Here is a 16,696-nt window from a genome sequence, read left to right as displayed (position 1 = left end):
TGATTCTATTTACTCTGGTACCCTCTTACCTTCGGGAGATAGATTTCAACACCACTACTGGATGCCTGAAACTACAATAGTATCTAATCGTATGATACTCTGTTTTTTCCTATGCATGCATACCTATGAAGTTTAATTTATAAATTAGGCACCATAAGAGATTAGTAACAATAGCTAAGAATAAAATAGAAAAATTAGAACAATATGCCAGCTTCTGTGAAGGGAGAGTTGCGTGAAAAACAACCACCATATGCCAGCAACACTGCTCTTGCATTTTGGGTCTTGATTAAGTGAATGAAGTGTTGCTGGAACACAAGCACTGTGATACTGTGGCCGTTAATCTGGTAACTGAGAAGGCTGCTAAGTGACTAACAGGCAGGAAGTGTAGACAGCGTGGACCATGCTGGACAAAGGGAGCGTTCATGTCCGGGGTGGGACAAAGTGGGATGGCGAGAGATTTCATCACGCCACTTAGAATGATGTGCAATTGAAAACTCATATATTGTTTATTTCTGGAGTTTAATCTTTTAGGACTGTGGTTGACTTCAGGTAACTGAAACCGTGGAAGGTGAAACCACAGATAAAGCAGGACTACTGTATTTAAAATGTCCAAAAGAGGCAAGTTCATGGAGACAGAGATCAGTGGTTTCCAGGGTGGGTAGGGGGGAGCAGGAATGGGATGTGACTGCTTGATAGGTACAGAGTTTCTTTCTAGAGTGAGAACAATGTTCTGGAAGTGGTGGTGATGACTGCACAACTTCTGAATGTACTGTACGCCACTGCATTTGTACAATTTGTTTTTTTTTTTTTTTTTTTTTTTTTTTTTGAGACAAGGTCTCACTCTGTCACCCAGGCTGGAGTGCAGTGACACAATCATGGCTCACCGCAGCCTTGATCTCCAGGGCTCAGGTGATCCTTCCACCCCAGCCTCCTGAGTAGCTGGGACTACAGGCATGCACCACCATGCCACCATGCCAGGCTAATTTTTGTATTTTTTGTAGGGATGGGGTTTCACCATGTTGTCCAGGCTGGTCTCAAACTCCTGGGCTCAACTGATCCTCCTACCTTGGCCTCCCAAAATGCTAGGATTATAGGCGTAAGCCACTGCCCCCAGCCTTATACAATTTAAAATGGTTAGAATGATGAATTTTACATTGAATTTCACTTCATAGGAAATTTTTTTTAAAACAACAACAAACCGCTTTAATGGACACATAAATTCCCTGGGGGTCTCATTGCAATGCAGACGTGGATTAAGGAGTCCGGGTGGGTCCTGAGACCCTGATCCCCTTGCTTCTCACCTATGGCCACATTTTGAGAAGTAAGGCCACTCGAAGGGCCCCCACCTCTGTGAATCAACCCCTGCTCCACCTGCCCCTATAAATAAGGAGTGCTAAAGCATGGATGGCGGGAGTGGGCCTGTCCCCAGGTCTGAGCCTGGAGGGGGTGGCCAGCCTCCCCCAGGCATGGAAGTGGAGGGAGAGGGGGCTATAAACGGGTTACTCTGTCAGCAGACACAGAGGAGACCAAAAACAGTAGCTTTTATTTCACACGAAGCTGAGGAAGGAAGGTGAGAGACAGCGCTGGCTCTCAGAGGGTGCTGCCTGGCAGGTGTACCACCTCCAGCTGCTGGGCTCCAGCTCTGGGGCTCAGAAGCCATCTGAAAGAAAGCAGCGGCCTCCACTGAGCAAGCTGGGCTGCTGCAGGGTACCCGCCCCGGTGGTGCTCAGCAGTGCCTTCCCTCCCCTCCCCAGCCCCCAGGAACTCCTGCGCCAGGGACACAGGGATCAAGGAAAGAACAGAGTGCAACCCCATCCCTGCCTGATCAGTGGGGGTGCCCGTCTTCTCTGCGATGGTTTTGGGGTGGAACAGGAGTGGCTCCTCAGGGGGAAATGAAAGGAACTGAGGAGCTCCAGTCGTGAGAAGGCCAATGAAGCAGGTAGCTTCTCTGCGCCGGGGTTGTGCTGAGATGTCATCTAGGGCCAGCTCTTCCAGAACCTCATTTGACACTGGGAGGCAGCGACCGGTGTGGGGGCGAGTGGTAGGGGAGGGGAGCAGGGATGATGCCGTCCCGATTCCGTCCCCAGGGGGCGCTGGGACCCTCTCTGCTACCCAGGCTACACCTGTGCAGTGTAGCAGCCGTCCCCGTCTCGCCTGCACAGCGCCAGATGACAGCAGCCCAGAGGCTGTCCTCTGCCACCTACACTGCTCACCTTTTCCGAGGAGGTCGGGGACGGGGCTGAAGGGTCCCCCGGGCAGGTTCCAGGCCAGTTCCTCTAGCAGGCCCAGCAGGCCTTTCACCTGTGTCCCCAGGTGATCCACGGTCTTCTCTACCATCTAGAGTGAGAAGGTGGGTAACGTCCAGGACAGGAGTGGTGCCACGTTCTGCTTCATTAGCCAGGTCCTAAGGAGCAGCTGGCGATCCAGTGGGGTGCAGTAGGAAAGGACTGGCAGCTGCGGGACCTGGGTTTTCCTCACTCAGGCTCTGCCCCTACCTGCCTCAATCTCCCCAGATGACAATATCCTATGGGGCTCGCTCTGTAAGGCTCCTTCCTTTTTGGCACTCAGTCAGTCACAGGTTTGGATGAAGCGCCTGTAGATTACCTTCTCCCTTTTGGACTTTGCAGCCTGGAGCTCACATTCCTTTTGTTATTCTGCTCCCTGGTGGTGTCTCTGCCAAATGACAGGTCTGGGATTTTGAAATTTACTCAGAGTTCTTAACGGTTTTTCCGTGTGTATGCCATGTACCCCATTGGCAGTGTGGTGAAGACTACAGACCTCTTCTCAGAATAATGCCTTAAATGCAAAAAATAAAACATATAGAATTACTAAGGGCACCAATTGCATTAAAATATTATTCAAGTATTAGGCCGGGCGTGGTGGCTCACGCGTGTAATCCCAGCACTTTGGGAGGCCGAGGAGGAGGCCGAGGTCAGGAGTTCGAGATCAGCCTGGCCAATGTGGCAAAACCCTGTCTCTACTAAAAATACAAAAAGAAGCCAGGCACGGTGATGCACATCTGTAGTCCCAGCTACTTGGGAGGCCAAAGCAAGAGAATCGCTTGAACCGGGAGGTGGAAGTTGCAGTGAGCCGAGATCATGCCATTGCACTCCAGCCTGGGCGACAGAGAAAGACTCTGCCAAAAAAAAAAAAAAAAATCAAATATTTAAAATTAAACTTTTGGCCCAGCACGGTGGCTCACGCCTGTAATCCCAGCACTTTGGGAGGCCAAGGCGGGCAGATCACTTGAGATCAGGAGTTTGAGACAAGCCTGGCCATATGGTGAAACCCCATCTCTACCAAAAATACAAAAAATTAGCCAGGCATGCTGGTGCATGCCTGTAGTCCCAGCTACTCAGGAGGTTGAGGCATGAGAATCACTGGAACCTGGGAGGCGGAGATGGCAGTGAGCCAAGATTGTACCATGCACTTTAGCCTGGGTGACAGAACAAGATTCTGTCAAAAACAAAATTTAAAAATTTGGATATAATATATGTATTGGCCGGGCACAGTGGCTCATGCCTGTAATCCCAGCACTTTGGGAGGCCGAGGTGGGTGGATGGCTTGAGCTTAGGAGTTCGAGACCAGCCTGGGCAACATAGCAAAACCTTGCCTCTACAAAAAAATACAAAAATTAGCCAGGCATGGTGGCACATGTGCCTGTAGTCCCAGCTACTTGGGAGGCTGAGGTGGAAGGATTGCTTGAGCCTGGGAGGTGGAAGTTGCAGTGAACCGAGACTGTGCCACTAAGCTCCAGCCTTGTCGACAGACAGAGACCCTGCCTCAAAAAAAAAAAAAAATGTATTTATTAACTCACTAATTCACACGATCTAACATCAGGCTTAACAACAACTGAAATTTTGACATAATGAAGGATATAAATGTTATGTTGAGATATTCATAACTAGAAGAAGATGAAATTATCTGGATTTCTATTGATGACAAAGTTATAGTACTATTAACACCACAGCTTGCTGTCTGTATTTATGATGAATGGGAATGCTCAATTTCAGTTAAAGCCTTGTGACAATAAAGATGTAAACTTTTCCCCACACAAGTTAGGAATCGTGGCTATATAAAAAAACAGTACTGGATTTCCACCTTCCCATCCAGTAATGATGCTGAAATGCCCTGGTGGGGGTAAGTAAGGCCTTAGGGGAGGCAGAGTCCCTTGGGGGCTTGCCAGCCTGGCAGCCTAGATGGAAGGGTGATGTTGGACAAGGTGACCCCAGGGCAGGATTGGCCCGATGTCCTGACATTCTAAAGCAAGCTTGCATCTGCCCATAAAAACATCATCCTAGAAGGTGGTCCTGAACCCGCATGTCCTTCCAAAGCACGCTGTTACCTCCTCTATGACATCTAGACGGCATTGCACAGTCATGTGTCTGTCACACGCTGTGCTCTGAGCTGAGTCTCCTCGGGGAGGGCTGAAAGGTTCTGCAGCTGTGGGAAAACAAGTCTTGTCACTGTGGGACCCTTAGTTTTCCATAATGCCAGAGACCTTTGTAAACACTGGGCTCAAGTGAGGTCAGTCCTCAAAGCAAACTCAAGAGCAAACAGAGGATGGCCCAGGTGGGGGTCAGTGTGTGACTGTCAGTTATCTCAATCCCACCAATCTCTACAGCCACAGTCACCTACAGACCCAGATGGACTTCCTCAAGGAGGTGAAGCCCAGGGAGGACGGGAGGGCAGGCTTCAGCGAGGAAGAATGGCACCTGCAATGATGGACAGGTCTGAAAGAGCATGGCTCACTGTGCAAACCCTGCAGGGAGCCTGCAGTGGCTGGAGATACAGGGTGGGCGGGAGGGAGACTGGAGAGGGAAGTCCTGGAAATGAAGCCAAGGGGGCAGAGCTTTAACCAAGAGGCTTTAATAAACCAGTTCTGATGCTTGTTTTTGTTGTTGTTGTTGTTGTTTTGTTTTTGACGGAGTCTAGCTCTGTTGCCCAGGCTGGAGTGTGATAGCGCAATCTCAGCTCACTCCAACCTCTGCCTCCCCGGTTCAAGTAATTCTCCTGCCTCAGCCTCCCGAGTAGCTGTAGGAATAGTGAGGAAGAAAATGAGAGGAGGTATTTCAGTAGCAGCATTGACACTGGGAACCCATTAGTAACAGCTGTCATGTGGTGAGTGCTTACCATGCACCATGTAGGGTGCTCACTTAACCTCTCCAACAACCTGTTGTTATACCCAGTCTACACGTAGGAAAACTGATGCACAGAAGGGTGAAAGGATGTGTCCAGAGTCACTACTCATAAGCAGAGGATGTGCCATTCAACCCACTCAACTCTTGATTGAGCATTGTTCTCCTTGAGTTAGCTCTTCCAGGCACCATCAACCTTCACAGCAGAAGTCTGAGATCCCTGATTCCAAGCTCGGATTTCAGAGTTGGTAACCCTGAGATGCCTGTGGAGCATCAGGGTTGGCTGGAACCTTGGAGAACGCTGACACTCAGGAAGGAGGGTGCTGCCCCAGCAGTCAAGAGAAGCCAAGAGCTTTACGGATTCTACAGGGGATGAAAAGGGTTGGCATGGCCAAAAGCAGTGGGGAGGTCTAGCAAGATAAGGACTGGAAAGACAGCACGGGAAAGGCCCTGCTAAATTTCACCACAGCACTTTTAGGAGTGGAGGAAAAGCAGAGTTTGGATTACTATGACATGAGAAGGGAAGGTGAGGTTGGGAGTGGAAACTTGGATTCTGGAAAATTTCATGAAGCTTGGCTGTGAAGGAAGGGAGATTGGATCGCAAGGTCTAGAGATTTATGGTTGTCATTTGTTTTTGTTTTTGTTTTAAGCACTGGAAAACACTACCATGCTTACAGCCTGAGGGACTGGAGGAAGACAAGAGAACCCAAGGAATGTACTTCCTGAATTGATGGGAGGCCCTGGATCCAGAGCGGGTGGGACCACATCTGGAAGGAAAACAGAGGGAATGCAGCAAAAATGGGCAAAGGTAAACCATCTAACTAGAGGGCCAAAAAGCGGAGTGAGCTCCCACCTGATAGCCTCTATTTACTCGGTGCAGTAAGATGGAGATCACGTAGGGAGGAGAGCTAGATGTTAAAATTTCAAGAATTCTATGAGTAGGTTGCTAAAAACAGACACTAAAATAGTGACCATGGTGTCTGGAAATGGTAGCTCATGCCTGCAATCTTAGCACTTTGGGAGGCCGAGTGGGAGGATCGCTTCAGGCCAGGAGTTCGAGACCAAGCTGATCAACATAGTTAGACCCCTGTCTCTAAAAAGAAAAAGTTTTTAAGTAAAAAAAGAAAAAAAAATTGTGGCCATGACGAGAACATTTACATCACAGAAATCAACACCCCCCACCCTCCTTTTTTTTTTTGAGAGCCAGTCCATCAGTGCACCACTAGGTAAGGGACTTGAATACAAAGAGGGCTTCAAAAGGGGATGTGCAGAATGAGGGATGTAGTGGAGAAGGACCATGCAGAATGAGCTGGCATCAACAAGGAATCCTGGAAGCACAAGTCCTCCCCCAGCAGTGCTCCACAGTCTGGGTGCAGAGCGGCAAAGACAGATGGCCGGATGGAGCTGAAACCTAGGAGTCTGCAGGATGGATGTGGTGGAAGCAAGGAGCCAAGGAACTGAGATTTGGCCAGCCAGGGGTTTAGGAGAGGAGCCCTGGAATCCAGCTGGGATAAGGAAAGAAATGAGGCCAAGAAGAGGGCCAATAAATTGGGAGAAATGGGGGCTGAAGAGACTGGAGGTCTTAGGAATCACAGGAGGAACAAGAGGTAAAGAATATTGCAATTTTAGCTTTTAGAGTCAGAGCAGCTTCAGATGGTGACAATATTAAGGCTGTGGCCATGGATGTGGGCATCCAAAGCTCAGCTGGAGGACAAAGTTATGGAACTGATCTCTGTATGTGCAATGTTTGTAGCTGTAAGGCCTTGGTGTTGGATGGGTTGGCCAAGGGGTCACCTGCAGTTGTCTAGAAGTGGGGCAGGTCTTGAGATAGGACGGAGCTGGTGATGGATGTATAACTCTAAGAGGCAGAGTGATTTGTCTAAGGTCACATCATCTGCAAATGCCTGGAACTCAGGCACCCTGACCTCCAGGCCTCATCTCAGCAAGATGGGGCCCCCTGCCCTGTGATTTTCTGATTCCAACTCTATCTAGCTCTCAGCTCTTCCACTCAGGGATGAGAACAAGACCACGAACAAAACATCCTTCCACTCTGAGCATCTTTTGTGGAGAACAATCTGTTTTTCAAATTCTCCTTTTCATTATTTCCCTCCACTGAACTTAGAAAAGACTCTTCAAAAGATAATGGTGTTGTTGCTGAATCTGGGGAGGGAGGAGGACATTATAATGGCTCTTCGGTTATTTTTTTTAAGGTGAGTCCTTTAAAGACCTATACTGAAATATTTACAGATGAAATGCTATACTGTCTTGGATTTACTTCCAAATAATCCAGGCCTGGGTGGGGATGGGGGAGAGGCATGCATGGATATTTAGAGCAAAGAGGATGGGCTGACAGTTGCTAATTGCTGAAGCTGGGTGATGAGCACACGGGGGCGCATTCAGCGATTCTCTCTACTTTTGTGTGCATGATTTGAAATGTTCCATAACAAAAGTTGGCTGTCTGGCGGGGTTGTCAGCAGAAAGCAGCAGCCATGGTGGGCTGCAGGCATCCATGTAAAATATTCAGAGAGAGAGGCCCCTGGGGGCTATGCTCCATCCTGGCCCCACATTCTGAGAAGGCCCTTGAGAGGCAGGAGCAGGTATAGAGGAGGCTATGGGAAGGGACTCCTTTTTTTTTTTTTTTTTTTTTTTTTTACAGGGTCTCACTCTGTCACCCAGGCTGAAGTGCAGTGGCACGATCATGGCTCACTGCAACCTCTGCTTCCCAGGTTCAAGTAATTCTCCCACCTCAGCCTCCAGAGTAGCTGGGACTACAGGCACACACTACTGAGCCTGGCTAAGTTTTGTATTTTTTGTAGAGATGGGGTTTCACTATGTTGCCCAGGCTAAGCTCGAACTCCTGGGCTCAAGTGATCTGCCCGCCTCGGCCTCCCAAACTGCTGTGATTATAGGCATGAGCCACCGTACCCAGTCTGGGACTCCAAATTTTAACTCCATTGTCTCAGCTGAAACTGGGCTGCTCGGCTTGGAGAGGAAAAGCTCTGAGGGGGCCCGAAGAGCTGTTCTCACCCACAGAGTGGCCCACCTGGGAGAGGGCCTGTCATCATGAGTCTGTGGATACACACACCCCCTGCTGTCTCTGTCCAGAGGCCTTTGGCCAAGCCTTTCCCCAGAGGCTCACCTGTCCTCTCCCAGACCCTAGCCACTCTCGCCTCACACACTTCCCCCAGGCTCAGACCAGGAGGATGCAGTGTGACCCTGCCAGCCAAGTGGGAGTCTGGCTGCTTTGGAAGTCAGGAGCAACCAGAGCCTGCTCCTCTCCACTGGCCTAAAACACCCTGTTCTCTACGTGTCTGTGACGAGGTCTAACTTGTCTCCAAAACCCTTCCAGGGAAAAGGCTGGGCTGTGGTCACTCCCCACATGCCTCAGCACCAATCCTTCACATCTGGACACAACTGTGCTCTGTGCACTCTGGAGCAACTGTCCATGAGCTCTTCAAGGCCTCTATGGAGTGCATCTGAGAGAGCAAGCTTGGAGCAGGGCTTAACATTGTACTGCCTGCTCCCTCCACACCAGAGTCCTCACCACAGCACTGACTTGAACGCATCATGGCAGAAAACATGCTGGAGACCCCTGTTCTCAGCCTGGTTCAGCCACTAATGATTGTGGGATTGTGAGAAAGTTTCTTCTCCTCCCTGAGCCTCTGCGGCCTCCTCCATAAAACGGGGGTAGGGTAGGCTTGAGGCCCTGACTCCCCCATGTAGCTCATCCTTAATTCTTCTCTGTCTTTCGGAGGCTGCAGAGAGGCCTCAAAAATTAGCTACAGGAGCTGGGCTCAGTGGTTCACACCTGTAATCCCAGAGCTTTAGGAGGCTGAGGCAGCAGGATCGCTTGAAAAGAAGTTTGAGACCACCCTGGGCAACATAGTGAGATTCCGTCTATACAAAAAAAAATAAATAAAAAATTAGCCAGGATTGGTGGCATATGCTTGTAGTCTCAGGTATTTGGAAAGCTGAGGTGGGAGAATCGCTTGAGCTCAGGAGTCTGAGACTACAGTCAGCTACGATTGCACCAGGGCACTCCAGCCTGGGCAACAGAGAAAAACCCTGTCTTGTAAAAGAAAAAAAAAAAAAATTAGTAGACACGCACATGCACCCACGGGGCTGTCAGCGGCTCAGACAAGAGGAGTGGAAAAGGCTGAAGGATTATGATGATTAACCCTGAGCAGCCAAGGCTGTGGCTCCACAGGGCTCCCTTCCTTCCTTTCTTCCCGCTCTCCCAGGCACCGCCAGTTGGGAAATGGACCTCCCTGGATGCTAGCTGCATTGTTTTCTCCAGCCCGGCTCCTGCTCGGGCCTGATGTGCACCCTAGATGGTGGCCATAGGCGGGGCATCCTGTGCTGGTGAGTACAGGCTGCTGTGGAGCCCAGAGGCCCCAGGGGATGGTTGGGCTGGGCTGGCTGCCCCAGTTAAAGAGACGTGGCCCCTGGGTCCCATCCTCTGAGGCAGAAGTACCGCTCCAACTACTTCCAGGCCTTACGGGGAGACCTTTTGTATCTAGACCCAAACAGTAAGAAAGTGCCACAACGCAGATGATTTCTGCATGCTCGGTGATGAGAAATGTTTTCTCAGTGGCGTCTGTGAAAGGTGCTGCTGTATCTTCCGAATTGTCAAAATCACACTCTGATTTGAAAAGCAACCCTGGCCACCTGGGGGTTAACTATATTTGACCACATTCAACATAATAGAATAATAAATTTACCACATCCAATATTTGTATTAAAATGTATGATTCATTCGAAACCATCCATGGGTTTTGATTATTTTTGAAAGCAGCAGAACACCATTCTTCAAGTGTTTCTATAAAAAACTCCAAAATGCGGGCCGGGCATGGTGGCTCATGGTTTAGAAAGCCATCAGGGATAAAGGTTTCTCTGAGTGCTGCTAAAAGAAACCAAGACTGGGGCCCAGTTTGGTGGCTCATACCTGTAATCCCAGCACTTTGGGAGGCCAAGGCAGGCTGATCACTTGATGTCAGGAGTTCAAGACCAGCCTGGCCAACATGGCAAAACCCCCCTGCCCCCATGCCTACTAAAAAATGCAAAAATTAGCCAGGCGTGGTGGTGCGCACCTGTAATCCCAGCACACTGGGAGGCCAAGGCAGGTGGATCACTTGAGCCCAGGAGTTCGAGACCAGCCTGGCCAACATAGTGAAACCCTGTCTCTACTAAAAATACCAAAATTAGTCAGGCGTGGTGGCACGTGCCTGTAGTCCCAGCTACTCAGTAGGCTGAGGCAGAAGAATCACTTGAACCCGGGAGGCGGAGGTTGCAGTGAGCTGAGATTGTGCCACTGCATTCTAGCATGGGTGACAGAATGAGACCCTGTCTCAAAAAAAAAAAAAAAAGAAAAAGAAAATATACAATGCCTGGATTTCCTTTAAAATAATCCAGGGAGGGGAGAAAGGGTGGAGACTATAGATGAGATAAAACTGCCCATGAACTGATACTTGTTGAAGCAGGGTTAATAGTACATTGTATCGTTCTTTCATATACTATTATTTTGGATTTTTTGTATCCAATAGTTTTCATAATCAAAAGTTAAGTTTTCATGATCAAAAGTTAATTCTAAAATCTGAAAGAATATGCACAAAAATGTAGGAAGTCAATGTGAAATTACACTAACACATGAATACTTTCCTCCTTTTCTTCTTCTTTTTTCTTTTTTTTTAGATGGAGTCTTGCTTTGTCACCCAGGCTGGAGTGTCGTGGCTTGATCTCGGCTCACTGCAAGTTCCACCTCCCAGGTTCAAGTGATTCTCCTGCCTCAGCCTCCCAAGTAGCTGGAACTACAGGCTTGTGCCACCAGGCCCAGCTAATTTTTTGTATTTTTAGTAGAGACAGGGTTTCACCGTGTTAGCCAGGCTGATCTCGATCTCCTGACCTTGTGATCTGCCCGCCTCGGCCTCCCAAACTCCTTTTCTTCTTTATCTGTAGCAACGAGCATGCTACAGGAAGAAAAATAACGTTTAAAAGTGGGTTTAAAGTCTCTGTACAAGTTGTGGCTAAAAGGGGCACCAAAAGTAGCCACTTGTGGGCAGGCTGCTCCCTCCTCCCTCTGGGAGAAGCACAGGTGCTGCTTTGTGCCCTTAGCTCCCGGAGCCTGGGGCTGAGCTGGGAGGGAGTAAAGGAGAGGGGGATGGGAGGGTGTGTACTGGGGCTTGTATTCTACACTGGGCAGAGTCCCAGCCACTCCTCATGCAGCTTGTGAGGAAGCCATTGGTGGTCATCTTTAACAGGTGGGTAAATTGAGGCTCAGAGAGATCAGTGGAGTCATCCGAGAGAATGTGTGTTGATGCATGTTCCCTGCTGGGCACTTCCTCTCTCATCTAATCCCTGAGGCCAGCCCTGTGGGGTGGGTATCATTCTCCCCAATTTATAGAGGAAGAAACAGCACCAGAGAGGGGAAGGGACTCACCCAAGGCAGGGGATCCCGAGGGCTGGTCTGGATCCTTTCCCCAAGTGCTTAATCCCACAGTTCACCGGGCCCTGAAAGCGCTAGGGGCTTCTATCTTAGCACAGGACACTTCTGCCAAGGTCGGGGCAACGACTGGGGGGGGCAGGAGGCCTGGATGCTTTGTGAGGGCTCTGCCTTCGCACCACCATGAAATCTGGGCTTTCCCCCCACCTGGGCAACTGGAATGAGCAATAGCCATCCCTGGCTAAGTGGGGTTGTGGCTTGTGAACTGTAAAGTCCTGTGCAATGAGCAGGGTGGTGGAATGAGCATCTGTGTTCCGCCCCAGACTGCAGTCTAGTAAGTCACTTGACATGAGTCACCCTATCTGAGCCTCACCTGTGAAGGGGCAACATTAAGCTGAGGGGGGAGGTGGGGGAAAGAAAGGGGACAGCGAAAGGCAAGGAACCCAGCTAATGGAGTACCAAGACAGCCTCTCCCTCCGGCACAGCTCTCCATCTCCATCCAGTCCCCCGTCTCCACCCAAAACAGCTCAGTTCCCCAGAGAAGCTCCCTGGAAACCAGGAGGCTGGCTTCTTCACCAACTGTAGAACCACCTGAGGCCACCTGGCAGGTGAGTCGGTGGCCTTTCTCCTGGGCTCGCCTGCCTGGCTCCTTAAGGCTGTGCTGGGCTGGCCTGGGTCACTCACCCTTGGGAGTCTGGCTTCTTAAGCAATGTCCTATAAAGCCAGGCCTGAGCCTCCGCAGGCCCTCTGAGATGGAACTGGCCTCCGGGGCTGCCCCACCCAGCAGCTGTAACCTCCTACCCCAGATCCTGGCTCCTTCTCTCTTGCCAGCTCTACTCCGGGCATCGAGCTTCCCTCTCTCTCTCCTTTTGGGTCGCTCTCAAATCTTTCTCTTTTCTTATCCTCTCTCCCTCCACCCCTTGCCATTTTAGTCACTCTTTCTCTTTCCTTCTTCTGTCTCTCAAACTCTTTTTTCTTTCTATCTTCGTTCATATCTGTTCAGGGGAAGCCTCTTTCTGTCTCGGCCTCTCCTTTTTTCCTTTTCACTGTTTATTATTCCCTCTCTCCTTTATCTCTCCGTTGCTCTACTTCTCTGCCTTTTTCTGAGTCTGTTTCCTCTCACCATCTCTCTCTCCATCCCTCCCTCCCTCTATCTGCCTCTCTCTCCATCTCGCCGCTGTGTCCAGCTCTCTCTCTTGCTCATTCCTTCCTCGCCATCTGCGGATCTCCCCGGCTCCGTGTCCCCTGCCGTGCCCTGCTCCCCACTCACCGGCCAAAGCGCCCGCGGCGCAGAGCAGGGCCAGCCCGGCCAGGGCGCAGAGCAGGGGCCGCACGGTGCCGGCCTGGCTGAAAGCAGCGCAGCATGTGCCCGCAGCCGCCCTTCCCGGATCGCGCCCGGCAGGCCCGGGAGGAAATGCTCTCAGTCCGAGCCAAAATTCTTGGGCGGCTCCGGACTTTCTGGCTGGAGAGAACCCGCCCCCTCCAGAGGCCCCTGGACACCCCGTGGGCAGCGCAGAACCCAGAAACCCCCGGGAGCTGAGGCACCGACGTGCCGCCCGGGCGCATCCGGAGGAAAGGGGGCCGTCCCCGGAGTCCTCGCGCCTCCTGGGGGCACGGGAGGAAGGGGAGGGGTTGGGTGAGGTCATGGGCTCAAGGCGACTGAGCCTGGGATCAGGAGTTTGTTATGAGCCCATTTCGCAGGCAGGCAGAGACTAGAGAGAAGTGTCTTCCTCAGCATCACTCTCAGCCATGGCACAAGATCTGAACTCTTGTCTCCTGGGAGTGTGGAAGGTTTTCTCTGTCTACCAAGAACAAGAAATTAATTCTAATTACATGGAACAGTGTCTGCCCCTAAGAGGGAGACCCGGACACTCACTGCTCTGGTAAGGGAGTGATAACAATGTGAAAAGGTACTTTTCAAAAAAAAAAAGGTAAAATCATGACTCTCGTAAAGATATGAAATTAGCATATACTAAAGGTTTTATTTAATTCATTATTAATGAGGGGACAAGTAAGATGGTACAAGCAGTCCAAAGTTTAGAACACAGTAGTGGAAACTTCCCCTATGGGACATGCCCATCCAACAAGTGCAACAAGAAATTAAGTTTTAGTGAAAACACCAAGCAAAAAAGCTACAGCTCTAACTTCTCTGCTGCAGAGCCCTAAGTGCCTTGCCTGGCTGTAAGATGAATACTTTCATCACCAAGCCTAGGAGAATGCCTTTGTCCATCAAGGGTCCCCATTGGGGTTAACTGGAGCCCTTGCAGATCAAGGCTGCCTCTTCGCCTTCTGTATTCCTGGCTGTGGCTGTGCAGTTGTCCAAAACAGTCACCACCCTAACCAATGATCCAGTTCCCACTCCCTCCTCCAGAGCAAGATAATAGCCTCAGATGAAGAAATTCTGATTCCGAGCCCGAGAATCTGAGACAGACTCAGATCTAAATCTTTTTAAAGTCTTCAAGGAGATTATGATGCCCACGTGAGCTGGCTCAGAAGAAGAATTTATTTCAGGAATGCCAAGAATTTCTCATGTTTGGTGGTAGGACATTCCTTGATAATTTAGCCAGGTGGGAAGTTGTCAAAGAACTGCCAAACCCATAAGGATTCTTGTAGCTCATTCAGGGGGCTACCTTATATTTTGAATTTAAGATTAAGGAGAAAAAAAAACACACAAAAAAATGTATGCAATACATTCTTGTTGTGGTAGAGCATAAAGTAATTAAGTATACAGAGAAAAACATGAAAGTCTTTTCTGTTACAAATTCCCTCTGTCCAACGATTCAAGTCCAGTCCCCTCAGCTTGATAGGCTCTGCCTGTTCCACATCTATGCATACCCCATCTATCTAACGTATATTCAGACACAAATGTACATACATGAGATCAAATCATAGATATTTTGAAGATTTGCTTTCATTCATGTTTACCTCAGTCATAATATTAAATCTTGGCTGGGTGCAGTGGCTCACGCCTGTAATCCCAGCACTTTGGTAGGCCAAGGTGGGTGGATCACCTGAGGTCAGGAGTTTGAGACCAGCCTGGCCAACATGGTGAAACCCCGTCTCTACTAAAAATACAAAAATTAACCAGGTATGGTTGTGGGTGCCCGTAGTCCCAGGTGCTTGGGAGGCCGAGGCAGGAGAATCGCTTGAAACTGGGAGGCTAAGGTTGCAGTGAGCCAAGATTACACCACTGCACTTCAGCCTGGGCAACAGAGCAAGACTTCATAAAAAAACAAAAACAAAAACAAAAAAACTTGGAGATCAATCTATGTGAGTACAGATAAATCCTCTTTATTCCTTCTAAGAATTACAAAATATCCAATGAATGGATGCAAGCGGCATTATTTATCCAAACAGTTCCTATTGACAGACATATAGATTGCTTCCTTTTTCTCTCCAACATAAAAAAAGCTTTTTATTTATAAACATAGCTTTGCATGTATTTTTATGTATATAGTACATATTCATGTATTTCTGAAAGGCTGGAAGAGGAATCATTGCATCAAAGGGCCTTTTACATTTTGCCAGATAGGCCAAAAGCTGTTCCCCAAATTGTCACTAAACCCACAGGAGGGACAGGGGTCTTCCAGCTCGGTTCCAAGGTGCACTCGAGTATGTGTTTGGTCTAGGTAGGAATTGGGCTGCAGGGGGCGCCATTTACATAAACTACTTCTGGATTGGCGCTACCTTCTGGATTGGCGCTACCTGAAGTGTAAACCTAGCGGTCACCTACATTCTCCAACACTGGATATTTATCATATAAAATTTTGACAGTTTGATGATGGAAAATGTTACCTTGTTGTTGTTTTTATTTACATGCTATTTATTATGAGAGAGGTTAAGCTTTATTTGCCTCTTCGATTACTTTTTTCTGTTTTCCTCCCTTTATATACTCTGATTATTAATGCAATTCCTGTTATATATATTGGCAATGGCTTCTTCCAGCCTTCCATTCTCTTTAAGTTTCTTGGTGGTGTCTTTCATTATTCAGAAGTTTTAAATATTAGGTAGCCAAATCTAATATTTTCTTTTATGGCTTATAGAGTTTACAACTTGCTTATGATTGCTTGAATCAAGGCTGTAAAGATATTTTTCTATGTTTTCTTCAAATAGTTTTAAGGTTTTCTCAAGGTCTAATGTCTAATCCGTCTAGAATTTTTTTGTGGTCGCAAGGAAGGAATCGAACTTAAATTTTTCCCTAAATGGATACCTAAATGTCCTAATTCTCTGTATTGGGTGGTCCAAACTTTTGCCACTACTTTGAACACAAAGTAGTTTGCTAGCTACTCATTTCCAAGGGGAGTTCTGGGAAAATCTCTGTACATCACGTCTGTCACAAGGTCAAGGAAACGAAAATGCAAAATAGACATAATTTCAATAAATACTGAAACCATATTTGATGAAATTAAAAAACCCTCCCTAACTTAAAAACAGTAATAACAACAAACTTAGGATAAAAATAAAGGAAATAATGGGACATTTCCTTAACAAGATAACTACTTTTTAATTTTTACATTTATAATTTTTCAAATTTAAAAAAAAGGGAGATGAGGGGTCTTGCTGTGTTGCCCAGGCTGGTCTCGAGCACCTGGGCTCAAGTGATCCTCCTGCCTCAGCTTCCCAAAGTGCTGGGATTACAGGAATGAGCCACCATGCATGGCCAACTACTTTTATCTTAAATAGTTCACATGTACATACAAGAAAATGGAGAAATGTATTCTTTATTAAATCAGGAACGAGGTAAAGATGCCATATTGGCCAAGCATGGTGGCTCATGCCTGTAATCCCAGCACTTTGGGAGGCCAAGGTGGGAGGATCACTTGAGCCCAGGAGTTCGAAACCAGCCTTGGCAACACAGCATGACCCCATCTCTACTAAAAATTAAAAAAATAATAATAAACATTAGCCGGGCGTTGTGGCATGCGCCTATTACTGGGGAGGCTGAAGCAGGAAGATCACTTAAGCCTAGGAGTTTGCGGCTGCAGTGAGCTACGATCATACCACTGCACCCCAGCCTGGGTGACAGAGTGAGACACTGTTCTAAAAAATAAATAATTAAAAAATTAAAAATTAAATTAAAAAATAAAAAAATTTAAAAAGATGCCACTATCAACAAGTG

The 16,696-nt window shown here is 48.3% G+C and overlaps 1 protein-coding gene across 1 annotated transcript; it reads right to left on the bottom strand.

Moving 5' to 3' along the window:
- Positions 1-1,093: 1,093 nt before the first annotated feature.
- Positions 1,094-13,141, bottom strand: LOC100439061 (uncharacterized). The gene is made up of 2 exons (XM_054549121.2): positions 12,848-13,141; positions 1,094-2,796 (listed from the first exon to the last, which is right to left on the bottom strand). The coding sequence occupies exon 2, from the start codon at positions 2,335-2,337 to the stop codon at positions 1,591-1,593; it is 747 nt and encodes a 248-aa protein (XP_054405096.2). The 5' UTR covers positions 2,338-2,796; positions 12,848-13,141; the 3' UTR covers positions 1,094-1,590.
- Between the last annotated feature and the right edge of the window lie 3,555 nt (positions 13,142-16,696).

Source organism: Pongo abelii, chromosome 11 (genome assembly GCF_028885655.2).
Source record: "Pongo abelii isolate AG06213 chromosome 11, NHGRI_mPonAbe1-v2.0_pri, whole genome shotgun sequence".
NCBI lineage: Eukaryota > Metazoa > Chordata > Mammalia > Primates > Hominidae > Pongo > Pongo abelii.
Note: the sequence above shows the minus strand (reverse complement) of the source record. Positions and strands in the feature narration are given on the sequence as shown.